General features: G+C 32.2%; 2 protein-coding genes and 1 long non-coding RNA gene across 3 annotated transcripts; 2 read left to right on the top strand and 1 right to left on the bottom strand.

Moving 5' to 3' along the window:
• The first annotated feature begins 8,609 nt into the window (after nucleotides 1-8,609).
• Nucleotides 8,610-13,953, top strand: LOC118052504 (PHD finger protein At1g33420). The gene is made up of 5 exons (XM_035063503.2): nucleotides 8,610-9,271; nucleotides 10,421-10,547; nucleotides 10,999-11,214; nucleotides 11,809-12,426; nucleotides 12,833-13,953. The coding sequence occupies exons 1-5, from the start codon at nucleotides 8,929-8,931 to the stop codon at nucleotides 13,593-13,595; spliced, it is 2,067 nt and encodes a 688-aa protein (XP_034919394.1). The 5' UTR covers nucleotides 8,610-8,928; the 3' UTR covers nucleotides 13,596-13,953.
• Nucleotides 13,954-15,180: 1,227 nt separating this feature from the next.
• LOC118052503 (peroxidase 47) lies at nucleotides 15,181-18,175 on the top strand. The gene is made up of 4 exons (XM_035063502.2): nucleotides 15,181-15,507; nucleotides 16,502-16,690; nucleotides 17,158-17,320; nucleotides 17,547-18,175. Exons 1-4 carry the CDS (start codon nucleotides 15,292-15,294, stop codon nucleotides 17,927-17,929), a joined length of 951 nt encoding a protein of 316 aa, XP_034919393.1. The 5' UTR covers nucleotides 15,181-15,291; the 3' UTR covers nucleotides 17,930-18,175.
• A 503-nt stretch (nucleotides 18,176-18,678) lies between these two features.
• On the bottom strand, nucleotides 18,679-20,312 carry LOC140955102 (uncharacterized). Its single transcript, XR_012168829.1, has 3 exons — nucleotides 20,176-20,312; nucleotides 19,028-19,087; nucleotides 18,679-18,768 (listed from the first exon to the last, which is right to left on the bottom strand). It is a non-coding gene; the product is annotated as an uncharacterized lncRNA (long non-coding RNA).
• Between the last annotated feature and the right edge of the window lie 293 nt (nucleotides 20,313-20,605).

The raw sequence follows: 20,605 nt of genomic DNA on the forward strand, positions 1-20,605 counted from the left end.
GAAGAAACACTAACTCAAATGGCCATCAAACTTGTCATTTTCGTTAAAAATACAATCTCAGAAAGGGAAGGTAAAAGGAAATTTTTTTAGACCAAACAAGAATGAATGACCGCTACAAAAATGACCTCGGCTCACAAAATGAAAACAAGCAATTATTTGATTACTTAACATCATTTCCATTTTGGAAAAATACAAGCTGTCAACTTATACGTAAAATCTGCAAAACACATTTTCCCTCCTATTAACCTAAACTTGATAAATAATTTAAAGTTCAAGGCTTCAGCAATGACACTACCACCAGTCAAAGTTGTCAACTAACAAGAAAAATCCTAAATTACAGCCAGGTTTCGTAGTGCAGTTTCTCAACAAAAAGTGTTAATTTGATGTTTTTGGGATGGTTTTGTTACAAAAACGTCAGAGCCTTGAAAAAAGCACTAAAAAAAAAAAGCATTGATTTGATAACATCAAATCTCATATAAGTTGATGCCTTTTCAGTTTCAAAATCTCATTTAAAAAAGCACTTGCACCACATTAGCAAACACATAATAACATCAAAATTCCATTTCTTAAACAAATAGCAGAAAACCCTAAGCCCTAAATTAGAAGTCACCACAGCCATTAATTCCATGTTTCTGCTTCCTTAATCAATATCATTCACATACTTACTTAATTTCCACACCAAAAAAAAACCCTAAACGCTTCCACAGACACAGACACATCACTGCAATTACTAAAACACAAATAAATAAAAAAAAAAAGAGAAATCATACACAGGATAACAACAAAATAAAACGAATTCAAAAAAATAAAAACAAAAATAGCTTAAGTTCACATTTTTTTTCTTCCACGACGCATAACACAAACGAATAAAAAAATAAAAAATCATTTTAGACTGTTTTCTTAAAAAAAATAACCAAAAACATCACTCACAAGCTCTCTGTGTCCCTTGAAGACATTTTCTTCAAGCAACGTTGATTAATGAGATCGAAGTAAAATAAGTGGCAGAAGCGATAATCGGAAGAAAATACGGGGAGATGTACCTGATAAGGACGGAGTTCGCGGAATCCTTCGGAGGTTGAGGATGACGCGCTTGGAAGACAGAAAGGAGAGGAAAAGTGTGTGTAGAGTGAGTGAGAGGGAAGGGAAAGAGTGAAGACTCCGTCTTATACAGACGGAGAGAGACTATGAGCCTGTCTGTCTGTCTGTCTGTCTGCCCGCCCGCCCTGGACCTCAAATTTTTATTCGCTTTGCTTTTTCTTTTTCCTTTTTTCAAGCCGAAAAAATATATTTTAGATTTAATTATTATTAATAAAGTTATTAAATTCGATTTATTACCTAATATTGCTTTAAGATTAATTTTTTTTAAAAAAAAATAAAAAAATATTATTTTATCATCACTCTAGTCATTAATTAACTAACTGAAGCTACATTTGTTTTTCTCAAAAAATAAATTTTTGAAGAAACTATTTTTTAATTTTTTTTATGTTTATTTGTCATTAAAAAAATTAATCAATGAAAAACACTTTTTAATCAAAGAAAAATTTGACATGGTTTTCAGAAAAGTGTTTTTCTTTATTTTAAGCAGAAAATATTTTCTAAAAGTTGTAAAAAATTTAGAAATGTCATATTATTTGCTGATTATATCAAATTTAGTCCTTAAACTTTTAATTGCAATATATATTTTGTTTTGAATATCTATTTTTTAATTTCATCCCTTAGAATTTAATTTTTATATTAACTTTAATTCTTATTTTTATAATTTTTATTTCTTTTTCGTTATTCATTTTTTAATTGAAATTTTTATCTATCAAATTTGGTTCTCATTCTTTTGATTGTTACTTATTTTATTTAAAATAATTTATAAAATTGTGAATTATTATTATTATTTTAATTTCTTCATCTTTTAATTTTTTTAATTTTTTAGATTTGATTTTTATTATTTATTTTATTTGAGATAATTTATGAATTTATATTTTTTTCAATTTCATTTTCATTCAACTTTTTAATTTGTAAGATTTGTTCCTTATTATTTTAATAAACTTGAAAAAAATAAAACATTAGTAAGTTATTTTTCAGCTCATTTTTAATGACATAACCAAACACTGGAAAATATTTTCCAACTTATTTTCCATTACACTACCAAACATCGAAAAATAATTCACTTTCACAGAATTCACTTTTCCAAAAGTAAACTACTTTCCTAGCAAACAAACATGGCCTGAGTTGCAAGTTGAGTTTTTTAGATCGATTATATCAAATTTCATTTAATTTATTGGCAATTTGATGTAATTAAGTTTTGAATTAGCAAATTACTTGATTAATCATTTAATAATATTGATTATAGGCTAAACTAATCAACATTTATTCTAGTATTTTGGTATATGATGTGTTTAAAGCTTCATAATTTAATAGAAATTGCTATAACATTTTGAATTTATTTTTTGTATGTATATTAAATAATGTCTCAAGTAAATTTTAGCATATCAAAATTATTATTATTTTCGTTCAAAAAATATTTCTAAGAAACAAACGAATATTTTTCTTTTATATTCAGAATTAAATAAGTCAATCATTAAGAAATAGATATGCACTGATGCCAAATTCATTTCTTTACTTATGTCAAAAATAAATTATGTATTTACAAAGAAACAAATGTATATATATATATATATATATTGAAATTAAATTTATTTTTGTATATGGGTCATGCATAAGCCATCTACAATGAAAAAAAAAACCTGGTAAGAGTTGTAATAATATTTTTTCTTATAAATTGTATACAAGCAAACAATATATATTTATGTAGCAAATGTTCTGCTACTACTTATTACAAATCTTAAGCTTCAAATTTTAAAATAAAAACTTATTACATATAAAATTTAAACCATCTTCAAATAATACAAGTCTTGCTGATTCATAGAAGATTTAAGTATAGTTGTTATCACAAACCATCTTCAACATTTATCAAGCAGTACCAATATATGATGAGATCCTCTTGTTAGGAAGCTAATCTCATTGAGATAGAGAGCTGGATGAGTGGAGAATAAAGGATGGAGCTGGAGGAGCGGTAGAAAGTGAAAACTATAGTTATAGGCACCATGCATGGTTGTTAGTTAGATAAATTAACATTTGGATCAAAATGTCTTCCTAAGCTATCTCAATATAAGTATACATGATCTACCTAGCTAAACTAGAAAGTAAAATGTTTACCTATAAATGAGGCTTAACCTCATAGGCGATCTCGTAGTTCCTACGGGGTGGAGACGATGGGGTCGGTCCATGGATTTTCCTTCCTTTTTCCGCATTTCGCTAAAGGGTTGAAGGAGGATAGTGCATCATCATTGTATCGAGTAGTCGAATCGTAGTCTCTTACCATAAAAATGGTTGCATGCGCAGCAGCACCAACTATGAGAAATCCACCAATCCACATGTGATGTGTGAACAATGACAGTTGTGTACCATAGTCTGTAGCTAGATATGGATAAGGGGGCATTGACTATAACTAGATTAGAAGGAGCCTTTTTTGCACTCCATTTGTTAAAATTGGGTAAAAAATCCAAAAATTTAGCCATATTGAATAGTTGATCTTTACAATTAATAACTTATAGAAGAAAAAAGAGAGAGAAAAGACCTACTCATGTAACAAAGAATTTCTTCCCTTTCCCAAAGAAAGGAATTAGAGGATGTATGTTTGATGTTTGAAAGCAATTAGCTTCATAAAAACATATATTATAAGATCTAACTGGTCTTGAGTTGGTCTCATGCAAGACAAGAAAAAAATAGCTTAGGGTTAGGAAAGGAAGTTTTGTGTTGTTTTTCATTTGTCAAATCATGTCTCAATCTATCCCAATAACTCCTTAAAATTAAACCTAAAAAAGAACCTTATCTAAATTAAAGAGGTATAGTGGTCTTCATGTTCCCAATAAGCAGTAATATGTGTGAAAAGGTTGAGAATGGAACCATGACCTAGCAAATCATAAAGTTGCTTAAATGTTGCTAATGGGGTAGAGTGAGTTGGTTTGAGTAAGGTAATAAGGTGTCAAGATATGAACAGATGGAATTGCAAGATAAGTGGTCATAATTGCACTTGCAAACATTGAATTATAATTATAAATGAGACTAATCATTAATTGAGAGATAATCTAACACAATTAAACTAAAAAAATTAAATTGATAATGTCAAAAAAAACATTGCAAACTTAGTTGTGAAGGTGGGATAACATTCAAGGAAATGAGAGCTATATAGTATTGTGGGAGAGCAGAAGATGAAGAAATATATAGATATTGAAGAGGATATTGATAATCAAATCCCTACCCATATTGCAAAAAAAAAAAAAAGGATAGAAATAAGTATAATTTGCACTAGTAGCAATGCCATTTACAATTGTTCTATGTACAAAATAATGGTTGTTTGTCCCTCCATACACAGTGTACTAGGCTTATAATCGAAAGAGAGATTACTTGTAATGCAATTAATTTATATTTTAGAACTTTTTAAAGTGAAAAAGCATGGTAGAAATGTGTACACTAACTATGAGATATGTGTAATTTCGAGAGTACTTAGTACAAAAATCATATATTAAATGAAGATTAGACAACATATATAATAAAGTTATAAATATTATGTGTAATTAGTTGTAGGAATATTTCACACAAAAACAAATTAAAATGTGATTGATCTTAACAATATTGAAGGATGAAAGCATTTTTGTTATATGTTATTTGTGTGGAGTTTCTTAACTTTACACTTCAATAAGGTTTGATCACAATATTCTTCTAATAATATCCAAAACAAAATATAAAATGTAATTAGGGTAGTGTTTGGTTATTAAGAAAAACAGAGACAATGAAGATAAAAGGGACATGTCTCATGCACCTCTTGTTTTTGAAAGCATATAAATCAATTAAAAAATGTCATAGAAACACATTTTATTATATATATATTTCTGTCTTTTTAACTAAATATATTTATGTTTTTTTTTATATCTATCTTTTATATCTTGAAACATGTAAAAACACACAAGAGATTACTCATTCAATAACATGTAAATGAATAACAATATCCAATTTTAATAATTATGATGCGTATCATGAATGGATTTTATAGATTTTTGTCTCATTATAGCATCAATGAAAAATAAAAATATGTTGGATGCACTAAGGGAGCTTTGAAATAATACTAGTCCATTGGGTATGTGCAAAAACATAGACACAGGTAGGCATGTTAATATTTCATGTGATTATGTTATTATTGCATGTGATAATGGTCAAAATTCATTATAAATATAGATTAAGGGATACTTCATAATTCTTTGACAATTCCTCACTAATATATAATCAAACACTATAGCTAGGCCTGTAAAGTATATATATTATGAGACATTATGGGCAAAGCCTTAATGGGTGATGATTATCTTCACATGCTTACACATAAACATAAAGTAATGCGTACATTAAATGTTACTATATGAGATGATGTGTAGAATGTAGGTAAGACCTTCTAAGAAAATTAATTTTTTAGCATTTTATTTCCCTATTTTTTAATGTGTTTTTTTAATATGTTATACTTTAATTTTGACAAGAAATGAACATATCTCATACTAATGCTTATGCTGTGTAGTTTCATACAAGAAGATGAGCAAAGTCTTTGGGGCAATCAATGTACCTGATAGAGTATATTAAAAGCATGGGGGTGTTTGTCGATGTAGTAATTGTTGCTAAGGTTCATAATATTTAATGACCTATTGGTAGTGTGATTGCGGTTGTTTTTCAAATAATTTTTCATCCCAAAATGAATGCTAATGATATTTTTTTATATTTTTTAAAAATTATTTTTGACATCAGCACATCAAAATGATTTGAAAAACACTAAAAACATATTAATTTAAAGTTAAAAAAAATAAAAAAAAATTCAATTTTTTTTTTAAAAACACTTTTGAAATGCAGAAACAAACATGCTTCAAATTGTATTTTTAGTGTTTTTTTTATTGTTTTAATATGTTAATGTTAAAAAGAAAAAATTAAAAAATATATATATTATTTTAATGTATTTTCAAGCAAAAAACACTTTTGAAAAAACATCATGCATTATAAATATCAAATAGACACATAGTTGGGAAGCCAAAATATCTATACAAACTCAATTCATTATTTTGAGATAAAAAATACAAAACTTAAAGAAAAAAAGTGTTTAAAATGTAGCTAAGACCTTCTAAGAAAATTAATTTTTTAGCATTTTATTTTCCCTATTTTTTAATGTGTTTTTTTTAATATGTTATACTTTAATTTTGACAAGAAATGAATATATTCCCATACTAATGCTTATGCTATGTAGTTTCATACGAGAAGATGAGCAAAGTCTTTGGGGGCAATCAATGTACCTGATAGAGTATATTAAAAGCACGGGGGTATTTGTTGATGTAGTAATTGTTTGCTACGGTTCATAATATTTAATGACTTGTTTGGCAGTATGATCACGGTTGCTTTTCAAATAACTTTTCATCCCAAAATGAATGCTAATGCTAATGATATTTTTTTTTATTTTTTTAAAAATTATTTTTTGACATCAGCACATCAAAATGATTTGAAATACTAAAAACATATTAATTTAAAGTTAATAAAAAAATAAAAAAAAATTTCAATTTTTTTTAAAAACACTTTTGAAATGCAAAAACAAACAGGCTTCAAATTGTATTTTTAGTGTTTTTTTTATTGTTTTAATACATTGATGTTAAAAACAGAAGATTAATATATATATATATATATATATATATATATATTATTTTGATGTATTTTCAAGCAAAAAAACACTTTGAAAAACATCATGCATTATAATATCAAATAGACATATAGTCGGGAAGCCAAAATATCTATACAAACTCAATTCATTATTTTGAGATAAAAATACAAAACTTAAAGAAAAAAAGTGTTTAGAATGTAGCTAAGACCTTCTAAGAAAATTAATTTTTTTAGCATTTCATTTCCCTATTTTTTAATGTGTTTTTTTTAATATGTTATACTTTAATTTTGACAAGAAATGAATATATTCACATACTAATGCTTATGCTGTGTAGTTTCATACAAGAAGATGAGCAAAGTCTTTGGCGCAATCAATATACCTGATAGAGTATAATAAAAGCATGAGGGTATTTGTCGATGTAGTAATTGTTGCTAAGGTTCATAATATTTAATGACCTGTTGGCAGTGTGATTGCGGTTACTTTTTAAATAACTTTTCATCCCAAAATGAACGCTAATGATATTTTTTTTTATTTTTTAAAAATTATTTTTGACATCAACACATCAAAATGATTCGTAAACACTAAAAACATATTAATTTAAAGTTAATAAAAAAAATAAAAAATTTCAATTTTTTTTAAAAACACTTTTTAAAATGCAGAAACAAACAGGCCATTTCAACCGATAATTACCTCAACTCCTTGCCATCCATTATCTTATTTGATTGTTTCATTTTACTCTCATCATTTTTCACTTGTTGGCTTAATGCATACCTTTTCTCTTTGTACTAGTTCTTTTACTAATAAGATGGCAAGATCAGGAATCATTATGAAGATTTCCTTATGATAACAATTCCATCCATAAACATGTTAACACAAGAAGATTGGTGGGTCAAGTTGAGCTTGGCTAGGACAACACAACAAGGAAAAGGTTTAGGTTGGAATTTAAAAGAAGTAAATAATAATGAAATTCAATAAGGTATACCTAACAATGGAAAAACATTCTAAGATTATCCAGCCTAACTTTAGCTTTACACAACTTACTGAATGATGATTATCATGATTTATAACCAGTTAAATATACTTTAACTAAACCTAACTATTATTAATAACCTGTCAAGGCTCTGGTATTATTTATGTAGTGGATCGAAAAATAGAGTGGGAGCAACATAACATTTTATTGATGATTAATAATACATGAAGAATTTGGGTACATTAAAAAGATTATAAGATAGGATTCAATAAATAAAGTGGGTAACAACATAACATTTTATTAAAAGTTAATAATATATGAAAAAAATAAATATATAAAAAAATTATAAAGTAGGATTTTAATGTGTTTTCAAGCTATACAAAACATTTATTTATATTAAAGATTTATAATTTTAAATATAAATTAAATCTCATTTTGAGTTGAGAAATTACTATGGATGATATAAGAAGAAATTAAAAAATTCTTGATTGTATGATTTATGATGGTAATATATATATATATATATATATATTATCTTTAGCATTTTATCTTTTATATATATAGAATAGTTGATTTGTTGTAAAATTTATATTTTAATTATTTATATTAAATCATACATGACAGTTATTGTAAATTTTAATTCTATAGATAAATACACTTAATATTAACTTTTCATTATATATTAACTATGAAATATTAATATTTGGTAACATGCATCCACGTTGACACGACAGCATCAAGACATCATCATTACTCCTCTGTATGCAGTCGTGGCCATTAAATTAATCAATGATTTACTTAATTATTATTATTTTTTATTTTCTTTTTTTCCAAAGAGGACTACTCGCGAAGCTTCCTCGTTCCCTCCTTAAAGGGTAATACAGTAATTATCAAACAAACCACCACGATATTTGGTAAACGTCTAGGAACCAGTCAGCACTCTTAACGGCTAAGATTTCTCCTCTAAAATCAAAATTCAACCAGAGACGATGCTAATCAAATCCGAGCTGTTCTGAAATCCAAAATCACAGTCACTTCCTCAGCTCTCCACAACCCCAAAACGATCCGTTTTCCCCTTCACCCTCACTCTCCCTTTCCCGTTTTCATCACAAACACTAAAACCACGTCCTTTCTCCCCAATCTTTCAATATCCACCGTCTGATCTACCAGATCTAGAGCCTTCTTGACTTCACTTCCCCTCACGCGCCGCTTATCGGACATGGTTGTCAACGGGAGACCGATTAAGAGGATGAAGAGGAGAGTCACAGCTGATCTCTACAACTTCCTCTCTTTCCCTTCCTCCCCTTCCTCTTCCTCCTCGCCTCCTCCACCCCGAGGTCCTTTCAGATCCAACATCAGGTCGTTTTTAACCGAACACGCGCTGTTACCTCCGCCTTCCTCGCTGTTTCCTCACCTGCTCACATGGCAGATCTCGTTTCAAGTCGGTGACTTGGTGGGGTGCGGCGGCGAGGAGGCTGGGGGCGGTGTGGTTTCTTTGGATGTGGTGGAGGAGGATGTGGCTAGATCAAGATCTGTTTACTGTGATCAGTGTCGAGTTGTTGGTGAGTTAACTCAGCTCGAGTTATTGCAAGATCCCATTTTTACCCTTGACGTTTTTTCCCCGGCCTGCCGGGTGCGTTGGGGCGGGAAATTCGAGAGTTCTCTCTTTTGCGTGCCTCTCTTTCCTTTTGCTTTATTTGGAAAATTATAAGATTTAAAATATCGCGGTAATTCACGTGATTGACTCGTGATAGTGTTTGTAGAAACATAATAAACGAGATGGTAGCAATGTACCGCGAGAAAATGACGGTTTTTTGTAACTTGGATTAGCGGGAATGTGGGGCCCAGAGTGATAATGACTGGACGACAATGATGTAGTGTAGTATAATGTTATCTCAGTTAGGATAGGCTAGTACTTGCGACACGTGGCGTGCTGTGGCTTCTGCTTTTAGTATTTGTTTTTCTTTTTGGGTAATAGAAGTATAATACTTGCTTGTCTTGTTGTGGTGGCCCGCCATTTCTATTAGATGGTGCTTTTAGTTAAATTTTTGTTGTTGGTGGGACCATGTCGCAGTGGGCACCTGTGTTTCTTTCTTTTGACGTGGGTCTTAAATATGATGTTGGGGGTTAACCCCATGTTTGGTCTTGTCTGTTCCATTTGCTTGGACAGCAATGCTTGGTTATGTAATGGATAATGATTTGATGGTGCTGTTGTCTTTTGAATAGAATTTTTTTTTTTTTATGTGACCCCAAATAGGGTGGTAGCTGACCAAAAACCTTTTTTTTTTTAAAATGTCTTGGATTTGTCTAGAAGGGTGTAACATGTGGGCCATGGGATGATTTTTTTTTTTTACTGTGAAATTGGTATTCTGAAGATGGATTAGAGTTCACTCAATCTTGCAACTTAGGATATAAGAGGGAAGTTCCGGGGTTTAAACATGGGCATCTTTGGAGTGTGGACTGGTAGATTGATTGCTGAGGGGAAAATGTGGGTGATTGATGAACTTATGATATGTTTGGTTGAACATAATGCAACATAATGTTGTATAATGTAGTTAGGAAATGAGAACTATTTTTTTTTCTTAGTCTTTGTTTGATTATCTTTACTGATTTTTCTGTATCAAAAAAATAAAAATAAAAATAAAAATTATTGTGTCTTCTTAGATTTTAATTGTGTGTTACTTAATTATTGTTTTTTGTCTGCTTTGTAGGTTGGAGTGGTCATCCAGTATGCAGTAAGCGTTACCATTTTATTATTAAAGCTGATGGTAACTCCATTGGTGGGTATCATAAGCCATGCACTTGTTGCGGAGATGTCCTGCATTTGTCTGAATCAAGGTCAGGGCACTCTGCCTGTTTTTCTTTTTAGAGAGTTGATTGTAACAATGTGTTGTATATGGCGTCTTGTTGTTTTATTGTATGGCAGAATTTAGTTACGTATTGTACTGATGCGATGTGCATGCCTATGAGGAGATGCAGTGTAATTATCTACTGGTACTTTGTTTAGATCTCTGTTGAACTATAATTATCTTTCTTTGATATTTTCATGTAAAACATACATGCTGGTGCATAGCATGGTCAAGAAAATAGACTTTGTGTTTTACCGATTTCATGAGCATACCTTATATACAATTGTTTGTAGAAAATTCTTAACTTTGTATTGGTTAGATATTACAATTTGTTTTGTGGTACTGAATTATGATCATAGGTGTATTGAGCTTGATTGATATCTAGGTTAGTGTTAACATTTTTGTGGCTTCTGATGATCCTCTTGAATTTTCTATTTTAGGTGCAAGACATGCAATCATGTGACAACTGCAGATGATGTTGAAGAGTGGATCTATCACCAGTTGGAAGACACCACTCATCTCTTACATGGTGTCATCCATGCGAATGGTTTTGGGCACCTTCTTAGGGTAAATGGAAAAGAAGGAGGCTCCAGGGTCCTTTCTGGAGTCCATATCATGGACTTTTGGGATCGGTTATGTAAAACTCTTGGAGTCAGGTTAGGATTCTTGATTGCACTTACAGTCTCATGCTTGTTATGTAGTGAGAGTGTTCCATTATGCTGAAGATGATTTCTAATATTTGCTAGCTAAAAATCTATGTTGGAGTTCTCTTCATAAATCTTCAGTTCTTCAGTGTGGTTATCTAGGTAGATATTATCATTGGCAGATTTTTTATGGTCTAGGAGTAGTTGAATATGTGGAGATTGGGACGGGTAGATGATTTTCTGGTAGCTACCTGTAAAAAGATAAAAACAAAAGTGTGAAAGGTTTCAGATTTGTAGAAGCTTTATCTGTGGTGCTGTTCTACTGGGTCATTGAAATGTTTATTTTTGTCAAATCATTTTGATGTGGATTTTGGAAGTTATAATTTATCTTGCAATTCGCTAGATAGAATGCTCTATGCTTCTCTTGAAATCAAGGGTTTTGTGGATAGTATTCTGGAGATCAAAACACAGTTGGTATCATATGCTTTCTTATCTTGTTGGATTTGGTAATCTGTATGGTAGCATGGATTCCATTAGCCTCCTGATTTCATCTAATTATAGCTGTGAATTAAACCAGCTATTTTGTCATTTTCCATGCATTAACAGAAAGGTCAGTGTGATGGATGTATCAAAGAAGTATGGTTTAGAGTACAGGCTACTTCATGCTATCACCAAAGGCCATTCATGGTATGGTGACTGGGGCTATGAATTTGGTGCTGGTAGTTTTGGTTTGACAGTCTATGCGTATAGGTCAGCTGTTGAAACACTCTCCAGCCTACCTTTGTCCATCTTTCTTTCTGAAGGGCAGAAACTGCAAGCTCGCTTGCTGGATATAATAAAGTTTTACCAATCTTTGTCAGACCGGGAGCTTGTAAATGTTAGAGATCTTTTCTGTTATTTGATAAGTTTGATCCATGATGCTCACAAGTCTCCCTCAAGGGTTAATGATTCTAGCTGCAAGAAGCGCTGTATTTATGCATCAGGGATTTCTTCTTCATGGAGTAGGAGTGATATAGAACGTGTCGAAGAAGCCATGTTTAGAGTACTGAGAGCAGTTTCTGGGTCCAACTGGGTAAGTTGGCGTGCACTTAGAGGTGCTGTTTGCAAAGTGGCTCCTCCAGAGCTCCTTGATCATTGTCTAAAGGAAATAGGAGGGAAATTTGCAGCGGATGGTATGATTGTTAGGTCGCGTTGCAATCCTAGTTCAGGTGCTTTTGAGTACAGGTTAGCAATTAATCTCTGCATTAATTAATTCATGATTGGCATATACATAACATATTCAAATTTGAAGAGTTTTTCTGGGAGTATTCAGTTGTTGTATTATACTAACTGTAGTTCCTATTCTTATTTAATTTGGCAATGATTAAGCTAATGCTCAACATATCAATCATCCTCTTTGTGTGCTAACTAGATCTTGGAAAGACATGAATGCTTTTGAAAGTAATTTTTAGTACTTTTCTTTTTGATGAAAAATTGCTTAGGAATGCCAATATAGATAGGAGTTTATGGTTTTGATGGAGCTGGATGTTACTAGTAATTACTAGGGCTAAGATCTGCATCTCTTTGTATTTTATGCAGTGCGACTTTCAGTGCAACACTAAACTGTTGAATGTGCTTTAATATTTTACAGACTGGAACCAGGAGATCCTTCCCTAAATAGCCCTGCTACCACTGGCTCTTCTGTCATTACCTGCCCATCCGAAGGAAACCTTATACAGGACCTGAGATTCCTTTACGATAACATGCTACACCCTCAAACCATGATGATCTATGGACCTGAGGCCACAAGTGATGCATTCAGCTCAGCTAGAAAACTTCTTGACTGCAAGCAGTTCATGAAAGACTACAACAAGTGTGAAACAACGGTGTCACCCTCAAATCCACCTACTATATGCCTGTCATGTGAGGTGGAAATTGTGGATCAGTTGGAAGAAAATGTCCCAGATCTTCCCCCAGAAATAATCGTCTTGCCCTCAAATGCTACAGTTTTTGATCTCAAGCTTGAAGCGTCCAGGGCATTTCAAGATGTGTATCTGATGTTCAGGAGATTTCATGCCGAAGAGCTTCTTGGTTATAGTGGTGTTGATGATACCACCCAGGTCAAGCTCTTGATAGGGTCAACTGAATCTGTGCGAGTACAGGGTAGATGTCTGGGAAAAAATGGTCTTGGTAAATTTAGGATGGAAAGAGGAACTGAGAGATGGACTGTGGACTGCCGCTGCGGTGCTAAGGATGATGATGGAGAAAGAATGTTAGCATGTGATGTTTGTGGAGTGTGGCAGCACACTAGGTGTTCTGGCATCCCAGATTCGGATCCAGTGCCCGCTAAGTTCGTCTGTGTGGGATGCAGAGGCGGCAGCTTGGTGACCAAACCTAGTGCAGTAGTAAAGTGACGAGAAGATGCCTTTTTGCCGGTGACGATGGCAGAAGCTGTGGAAACAGCATGATAACATCTCATGCTTCTGAAAATCTAGACTCTGTAAATGTTTTTATTTATTTATTTATTTTGTTTTTCTCCTTTTTGTTCATCTTCTCGGGCCAGGTTTTTTCCTCCAACGATAGGTTGAATGTGTACATAATAAATTATGGCCTTAAAGGTGCATCAGTGCGGTTGGGGCCTTCCTCCCACATAATGATGCTAGTGGTGTTTTTGTATATCTCTTTTATGTATCCTAACCAAGGCAAAAAAGAAAGAAAGAAAGAAAAAGAACTATATTATGTACATGAAATGATTAGTTTTCATTAGAGCCATATACTGAAGCCCAAATTATTAGCACTGTATTATGTTTTGATGAGATTTTGTGTAGATCTTCAATTAGGTCTGTATATTTAACTGGTCAAGGAGTTGATGAAGAAAATTAAGATACTTTCACAAACCAACCATTGTTCGAAAAATAACAATAGTTTAGGGAAAGAAAGGGATTAATAATTTTTCCCTGACATTAATATTTAATTAAAATTTTGACACGAAATATGGCAAAACATTCTATTTCTAACATGAATTGCCTCTTGTATGATCTAAATTTGACGGCAGTATCATATAAGATATTGATTTTATTTAAGATTTAGAGTAGTGTTAATTTGAAATTTGAACGTGGAATGAAGTTGGATTTGTATTAAATTAAGTAAAAATTAATCTAATTCAATTGACCTAGTCAGCATGTTAACGGGATTTGGTCATGTTATCAAAATAATTATCTCAATATAAAACTTAAATTTTTAAATAAGATTTCAATACATAATTTATATATTATTTTTTAATATTTTTATCAAATAAAAATTTATGGATTTAATACTTGTATAAATTCACATTATTTTATATTTAATTTTTATAAAATAAAATCAAAATAATTAAATTCAAAATCATTATTATCTAAGTTAATAAAACTCTAATATTATATAAAAAAATATCTTCACCAACAAACAAGGAATTACATGATTTTGATAGCAGGTACCATGATAAGATCGATTGAATATTCAAGAATGACTACTTGCTGTTACTTTGATATATACGTGTCTCCATAGTGGCAATAAATCAATGAGTTCATTAGCATGCATTATTGAATCTATAATTGACTTAAAGTATGTTAATTATTATTAAAATGTATATTAATCACAACTAGCTATCTATCTATACTATATTGGTTAGGTGGAGAAAATGATAGACCATCCACTCTTTTAACTTTGCATGCTTTGTCTATTCTATTTTTTGTCTGTTTTTTTCGGTTTGCTCAAATTATAAATTTAAAAGTGTTTAGTTAATTAATATATATGATAATTTTACACAAATCCCACTAAAAGCTCTCTTAAAATCTTATTAAAAAAACTAATATATATATAAATATAATTTTTTTTTCAAACACGACTCTTCATTTCAATTGTTGTAGTGTATTTCATTGGGGCAACCTTTTTTTAAATTATTGACATTGACACAACACAGACACACGTTGCTCCCTTCCTCTTCACTCTTCAATCAATTCTACTTTCAAATTAATATCTCCCATTGCATCGTCACCCTAACTTTCTTTTGTTGGCCTTTGCCATACACAAGCTGCTGCTCATCAAATATTCCCTTCAAATCTAGCAAACATGGCTATGGCTAATTTTCTTGCTGTGTTTTTATTGATGGAGTTAATAGCAGGTGGTTACAGAGATGGAGCAGATGGCCTCACCATGAACTACTACGTTTTCAGCTGCCCATTTGCTGAGGCAATTGTGAGGAACACAGTAACAAGTGCTTTGCGGTCTGATCCTACCTTAGCAGCTGGTCTTGTTAGAATGCATTTCCATGATTGCTGGATACAAGTAATTGCCTTTTTCTTTTTTCTTTTTTAGTTTACTATCTCATTATCCATACACCTCTCTCACATTCATGCATGATCTTTATTACTAGGATTATTGAAAATATCTTAAGCTCAAAATTTTAATTTGGAAATTTTTGGTTTAATCTCTACATGAGATTTATGGATATTAAACAAGGTTTACTTTATACTTTGTAACTCGCTTATGTCACATATTATATTCTTCCAAGGCCTTCAAATTTAGGAGGAAAAACAGCCTCCATCATGCAGTTCTGAATTAATCCTTTAATCTAGGATCTAGATGGGGCTAGATTAGTAAAAAAACATGGATTTAAAAAAAAATTATTTTTTAAATGTATGTTGACCTTGGTTAATCCTAGCTAATTCACTATCCAAGTTTTAATCCGGTTTAACCTTTAACTATATTTGGAAATTATGATCCATGGAGTTAAATCGCCTAGAAACAAGTGGGTTTAGAAAATAAAAATGAAAAACTCATCCATTAGTATATTCTTCCAAGGCCTTCAAATTTAGGAGGAAAAACAGCCTTGGCATAGAAAAGGTACTCCATCATGTAGTTCTGAATTAATCCTTTAATCTAGGATCTAGATGGGGCTAGATTAGTAAAAAAACATGGATTTTTTTACTAAATATATATTTTTTAAATATATGTTGACCTGGTTAATCCTAGCTAATTCACTATCCAAGTTTTAATCCGGTTTAACCTTGAACTATATTTGGAAATTATGCTCCGATCCATGGAGTTAAGTCGCCTAGAAACAAGTGGGTTTAGAAAATAAAAATGAAAAACTCATCCATTAGTATATATTGATAACTTGTAATTCATGCAAAATTAATAATCATGATTTTCATATTTTTCTTATTTTCATAACATGTTTATGTAGCAAAACATTCGATTCTGATACTCTGTGTGTGTGTGTGTGTGTATTAATTCATTAAAATTAAGCAGTTCAATTGTCTCTTAATAATTTAAATAGGGATGTGATGGGTCTGTGCTGATTGACTCAACAAAGGATAACAGAGCAGAGAAGGAATCTCCAGGAAATCAAAGCGTGAGAGGCTTTGAACTCATTGATGATGTAAAGGAGCAACTTGAAAAGCAATGCCCTGGTGTTGTCTCATGCGCTGACATTGTTGCAATGGCTGCTAGAGAGGCTGTTGCTTTGGTAACAATTCAATCCAGGTTTTGATTTTTATTTTTTGAAACCCAACCCCGACCAGGTTCCGGGTTAACTGATCGGGTATCGAGTTAACCTGCGTGGTCGGGCTGGTTTAATTGCTACAATCACCGATGGATAATCTGTCGGTAAATACTGTTGGAAACACAAACAGACTTATTATGTCAGTAATTTTTTTCTGGTGGTAATTTTTTTTTCTGGCGCGTTTCGCCGTATGTAAAATCATCGGTGTTTAGTTTTTTTTTTATTACTGACAGAATTGATAACGAAATGGAAAATTATTAATAATCAAAATTCCGACGGACAGATTCCGTCGGTAATATTTTTACCGACGATTCTTGTGCTTCACACCGATGGACCTAATCTGTCGGTAAAAACTGTTTAATGGTGTAGTGTAATAACACCTGTTTAACATCTACTGATATATGATGGTCTGGTTATGGTGGGAATTACAGTCAGGAGGTCCAGTATATGACATACCAAAAGGAAGAAAAGATGGAAGGAGGTCTAAGGTTGAAGATACTCTCATTGCGCCTGCTCCAACTTTTAATGCCTCGGAGCTCGTTAGAGTCTTTGGCCTCCGTGGTTTTAGTGCCCAAGACATGGTTGCCTTGTCTGGTAAGCGGTGACCCAATCCCACACACACACACACACACACACACACAGATATATATATATATATATATATATATATATATATATATATATATATATATATTTCTTTGTATTTAGCTGGACCTGGGATCAATCCTTAAAAGAAGGTTTCTTAAGGATGATTCTGCTCTAATTCTTTCCTTTTCTTCCCTTGAAATCTTATAGTTTTGTGACGAATTGGTCTATGCAGGGGGGCACACACTAGGGGTGGCAAGGTGTTTAACGTTCAAAAATAGGTTGAGTGACCCTGTTGATCCGACAATGGATTCAGACTTTTCAAAGACTTTGTCCAAAACATGTAGTGGTGGAGACAATGCAGAACAAACATTTGATATGACAAGAAATAATTTTGATAACTTCTACTTCCAAGCACTGCAGAGGAAATCGGGAGTTCTTTTTTCAGACCAAACCCTATACAATAATCCAATAACAAAATCAATTGTCAAGGGCTACGCTATGAACCAGGCTAAGTTTTTCCTTGATTTTGAACAGGCAATGGTGAAAATGAGCTTGCTCGATGTCAAGGAGGGATCACAAGGAGAAGTAAGAGCAGATTGTCGTAAAATTAACTGAGTGTTGTTGTGAAATGGTTCTTGTACGTAGATTAAGAGAACAGATTTGTCGTCCTTGTGTAGATTATTAAAAATTTCCTATAAATTTAAGCTGCTTGACTTTATGATGGGTGATAGCAATATGTAGCTAGCTTCAACCTTAGTATTTGAAGTTGAAACAGTGTCCATATATCTTCATGATGTTGCTGGATGACACTATATTTCACATGAAACAATTATATAGCTTTGACTTGGAAGGCACTTTGCATTTGTGTATTTGAGGCTCCATGCTTTTGTGGGCTAACATAAACATCATTTATGTGGGTGACAGTAACAAGCCTTGTGGACCAAGCAACCAGGCCGAAAGAATAAGCACTAACTCGTGTTCTACATCATAGAGGCCGAGAATTGGTTTAGAGAAGAGGCTAGCTATATGTATAAACAGAGAAATACATTGGGACTTTTTTCCCACTTCTACAAATTATTTCAAGATACTATATGAAACGGCATTTAGTAATTAGATTTTACTGAGCTAACTCTCAGAAGACGGCTGGCCTCCACAGGTTCTATCCATGAGTTTGTAGAATCTGAACAGTATGATCTGTTTGAAGACATGCTATAGGTTTGGCTTGGATTCTGCCGGAAATGGTTTCTTAAAGCCTTGTGTCTTGTGTTGATCGCCGAAAGCCCAGAATCGAGCTTGCTCACAACTTGAGACATTGGAGGCCTAAGAGTTGGGGATGCATTAGTGCATAAGAGAGCGACATTTAGCATCACCATAGCCTCCTCTGAAGAATACTCTGAACCCGATTCTGGATCGACCAGCTCCGAAAGACTTCCTCTCTCTTGCAAAACATAGGCCTGTCAGAATCCCAGATGAATCCAAATAATGATGCTATAATGTATTCAAAATGGTAAAATGAGTATAGGAAGTTCAGCAAAAATAAAGAACAACAAAGGCAGATAAATGTTAGGCTGGAACCAAAAGTGTTTAGGAAACAAGACGAATGTCTTCGGCAGATAAAAGAAATGTCGTTTATCAGGTTGAATAGTTTGCAAATTTGACGAAATGCAACGATGAAAAATTGGCAAGAAAAATAAGAATGGCTAGTTCACTTACAGATACTATGTTTGTCACGAACCGATTCTCGAAACAAGGTTTTCCTTCAAGGTTTCATACCTATGCGAATCCAAATTTAGATACAATCTTATCCTTTAAACAACTCTTGTATGACTATACTAAAATTGAATTTTATCATATTTTTAAGGGTCAATTATAACTTTGTCAAATTGAAGGACCAAACTAAAATTCTCATAAATCCATGACTATACGGAAATTTTGACCATAATTAATCCTCAATTCTGTCCAGAATATCTCATTATGCTCGAGGGCCCATTCTGAATTTTTGCCAATTTTTAAGGGTCAAATGGTAATTTTTGTCAAATTGGAGGACCAAATTAAAAGTGTTAAAAATTCATAACTATACTGGAATTCTGCCCATAAATTATATTTTATTCTGTTCATAATCTCGGAATATGCTCCAGGGACCATTCTGTAATTTGTTTCCAAAGTTTGGGGACTAAATTGCAAGTTTTACAAATTGAGGGACCAAACCGAAAGTTTATCATCTTCAACCTCAAACCCAGAATTTCAACAGAAAACCTACTGTTCTTTCCAGATTTCTAACTCAAAATTCACCATTTACACAAATCATAACTCAAAATCATCATCTTTACCTATAATCTTCCATAATCAACTAAATAATCAATTATCCACTACAATCAATCCCATAACATTCAAATTAATTCATTAATCAATTCTATAACATTCAAATAAACCCTAAAATTTATCAAAACAGAAATTTAAAGCTTAAAGAATACACATTTATACATAATCTTACCTTTAAACTTATTTTTTCCAACTCCATTTTATTTCCCTTATCTTTTTCTCTTCTTTTTCTTCCCCTTTCTTCTCTTCTCCCGTCAGTTTTTCACTCTTAGAACACAGCTCTCTCTCTCTCTCTCTTTTTTTTTTTTTTTTTTTTCCTATTTATATATATCAACTCTTTATTGCCTTTTCCTTCTATTCAATTAGCACAATACTCCTTAATCATTTATACCACTTTTAAGCCTCCAAGAGCTTTATTGCCTTTTCCTACTCTTTTATTTCAAAACATCACAATGTTCTGTTTTCCGATGAGCATTACACCAACAATAGCTTCAAATATTTGACAAAATGCTTCTGATGGAAGGAAGAAATTAACTCACCAAATAGCGCGCGGGACAGGCAATTGTTCTCCATGTACTCGTACACAAGCTTTAATTGGTTTCCTCCAACACAACATCCATACAACTTTACAAGATTTGGATGTTGCAGTGCAGATATCATTCCTATCTCATTCACAAATTCACGGTTTCCTTGCTTAGATTTTGAGGAAAGCGGCATCACTGCAATCACAGTTCCATCTGATAATGAACCCTGCGTTCAATAATGAAAAGTTCCCACCTCAAACTTATGGCTAAGAATTAATAATTTGCTCTGATTTCTTTATTTCCTTTAAGAAAATGATGAGCCTGTGAGAGAAAGCCTATCTGGCCCTTTCCGAGGCCATTGAAGAGTAATTGGAGTCCTTGAGAACAAGCCATTTCACAGAATTTCATCTCATATTGTTTAGTGGTACACAAAACATCATGGAAA

The sequence above is a fragment of the Populus alba genome, chromosome 19, assembly GCF_005239225.2.
Source record: "Populus alba chromosome 19, ASM523922v2, whole genome shotgun sequence".
NCBI classification, from domain to species: Eukaryota; Viridiplantae; Streptophyta; class Magnoliopsida; order Malpighiales; family Salicaceae; genus Populus; species Populus alba.

Excerpts from the sequence above, each read along its gene's own strand:
- LOC118052504 (XM_035063503.2), top strand. The coding sequence starts at position 8,929 with ATGGTTGTCAACGGGAGACCGATTAAGAGGATGAAGAGGAGAGTCACA. Across the intron at positions 10,548-10,998 it reads CTGCATTTGTCTGAATCAAG|GTGCAAGACATGCAATCATG; the intron begins GTCAGGGCACTC and ends TTTCTATTTTAG. Across the intron at positions 11,215-11,808 it reads TGTAAAACTCTTGGAGTCAG|AAAGGTCAGTGTGATGGATG; the intron begins GTTAGGATTCTT and ends ATGCATTAACAG.
- LOC118052503 (XM_035063502.2), top strand. The coding sequence starts at position 15,292 with ATGGCTATGGCTAATTTTCTTGCTGTGTTTTTATTGATGGAGTTAATA. Across the intron at positions 15,508-16,501 it reads TCCATGATTGCTGGATACAA|GGATGTGATGGGTCTGTGCT; the intron begins GTAATTGCCTTT and ends TAATTTAAATAG. Across the intron at positions 16,691-17,157 it reads CTAGAGAGGCTGTTGCTTTG|TCAGGAGGTCCAGTATATGA; the intron begins GTAACAATTCAA and ends TGGGAATTACAG.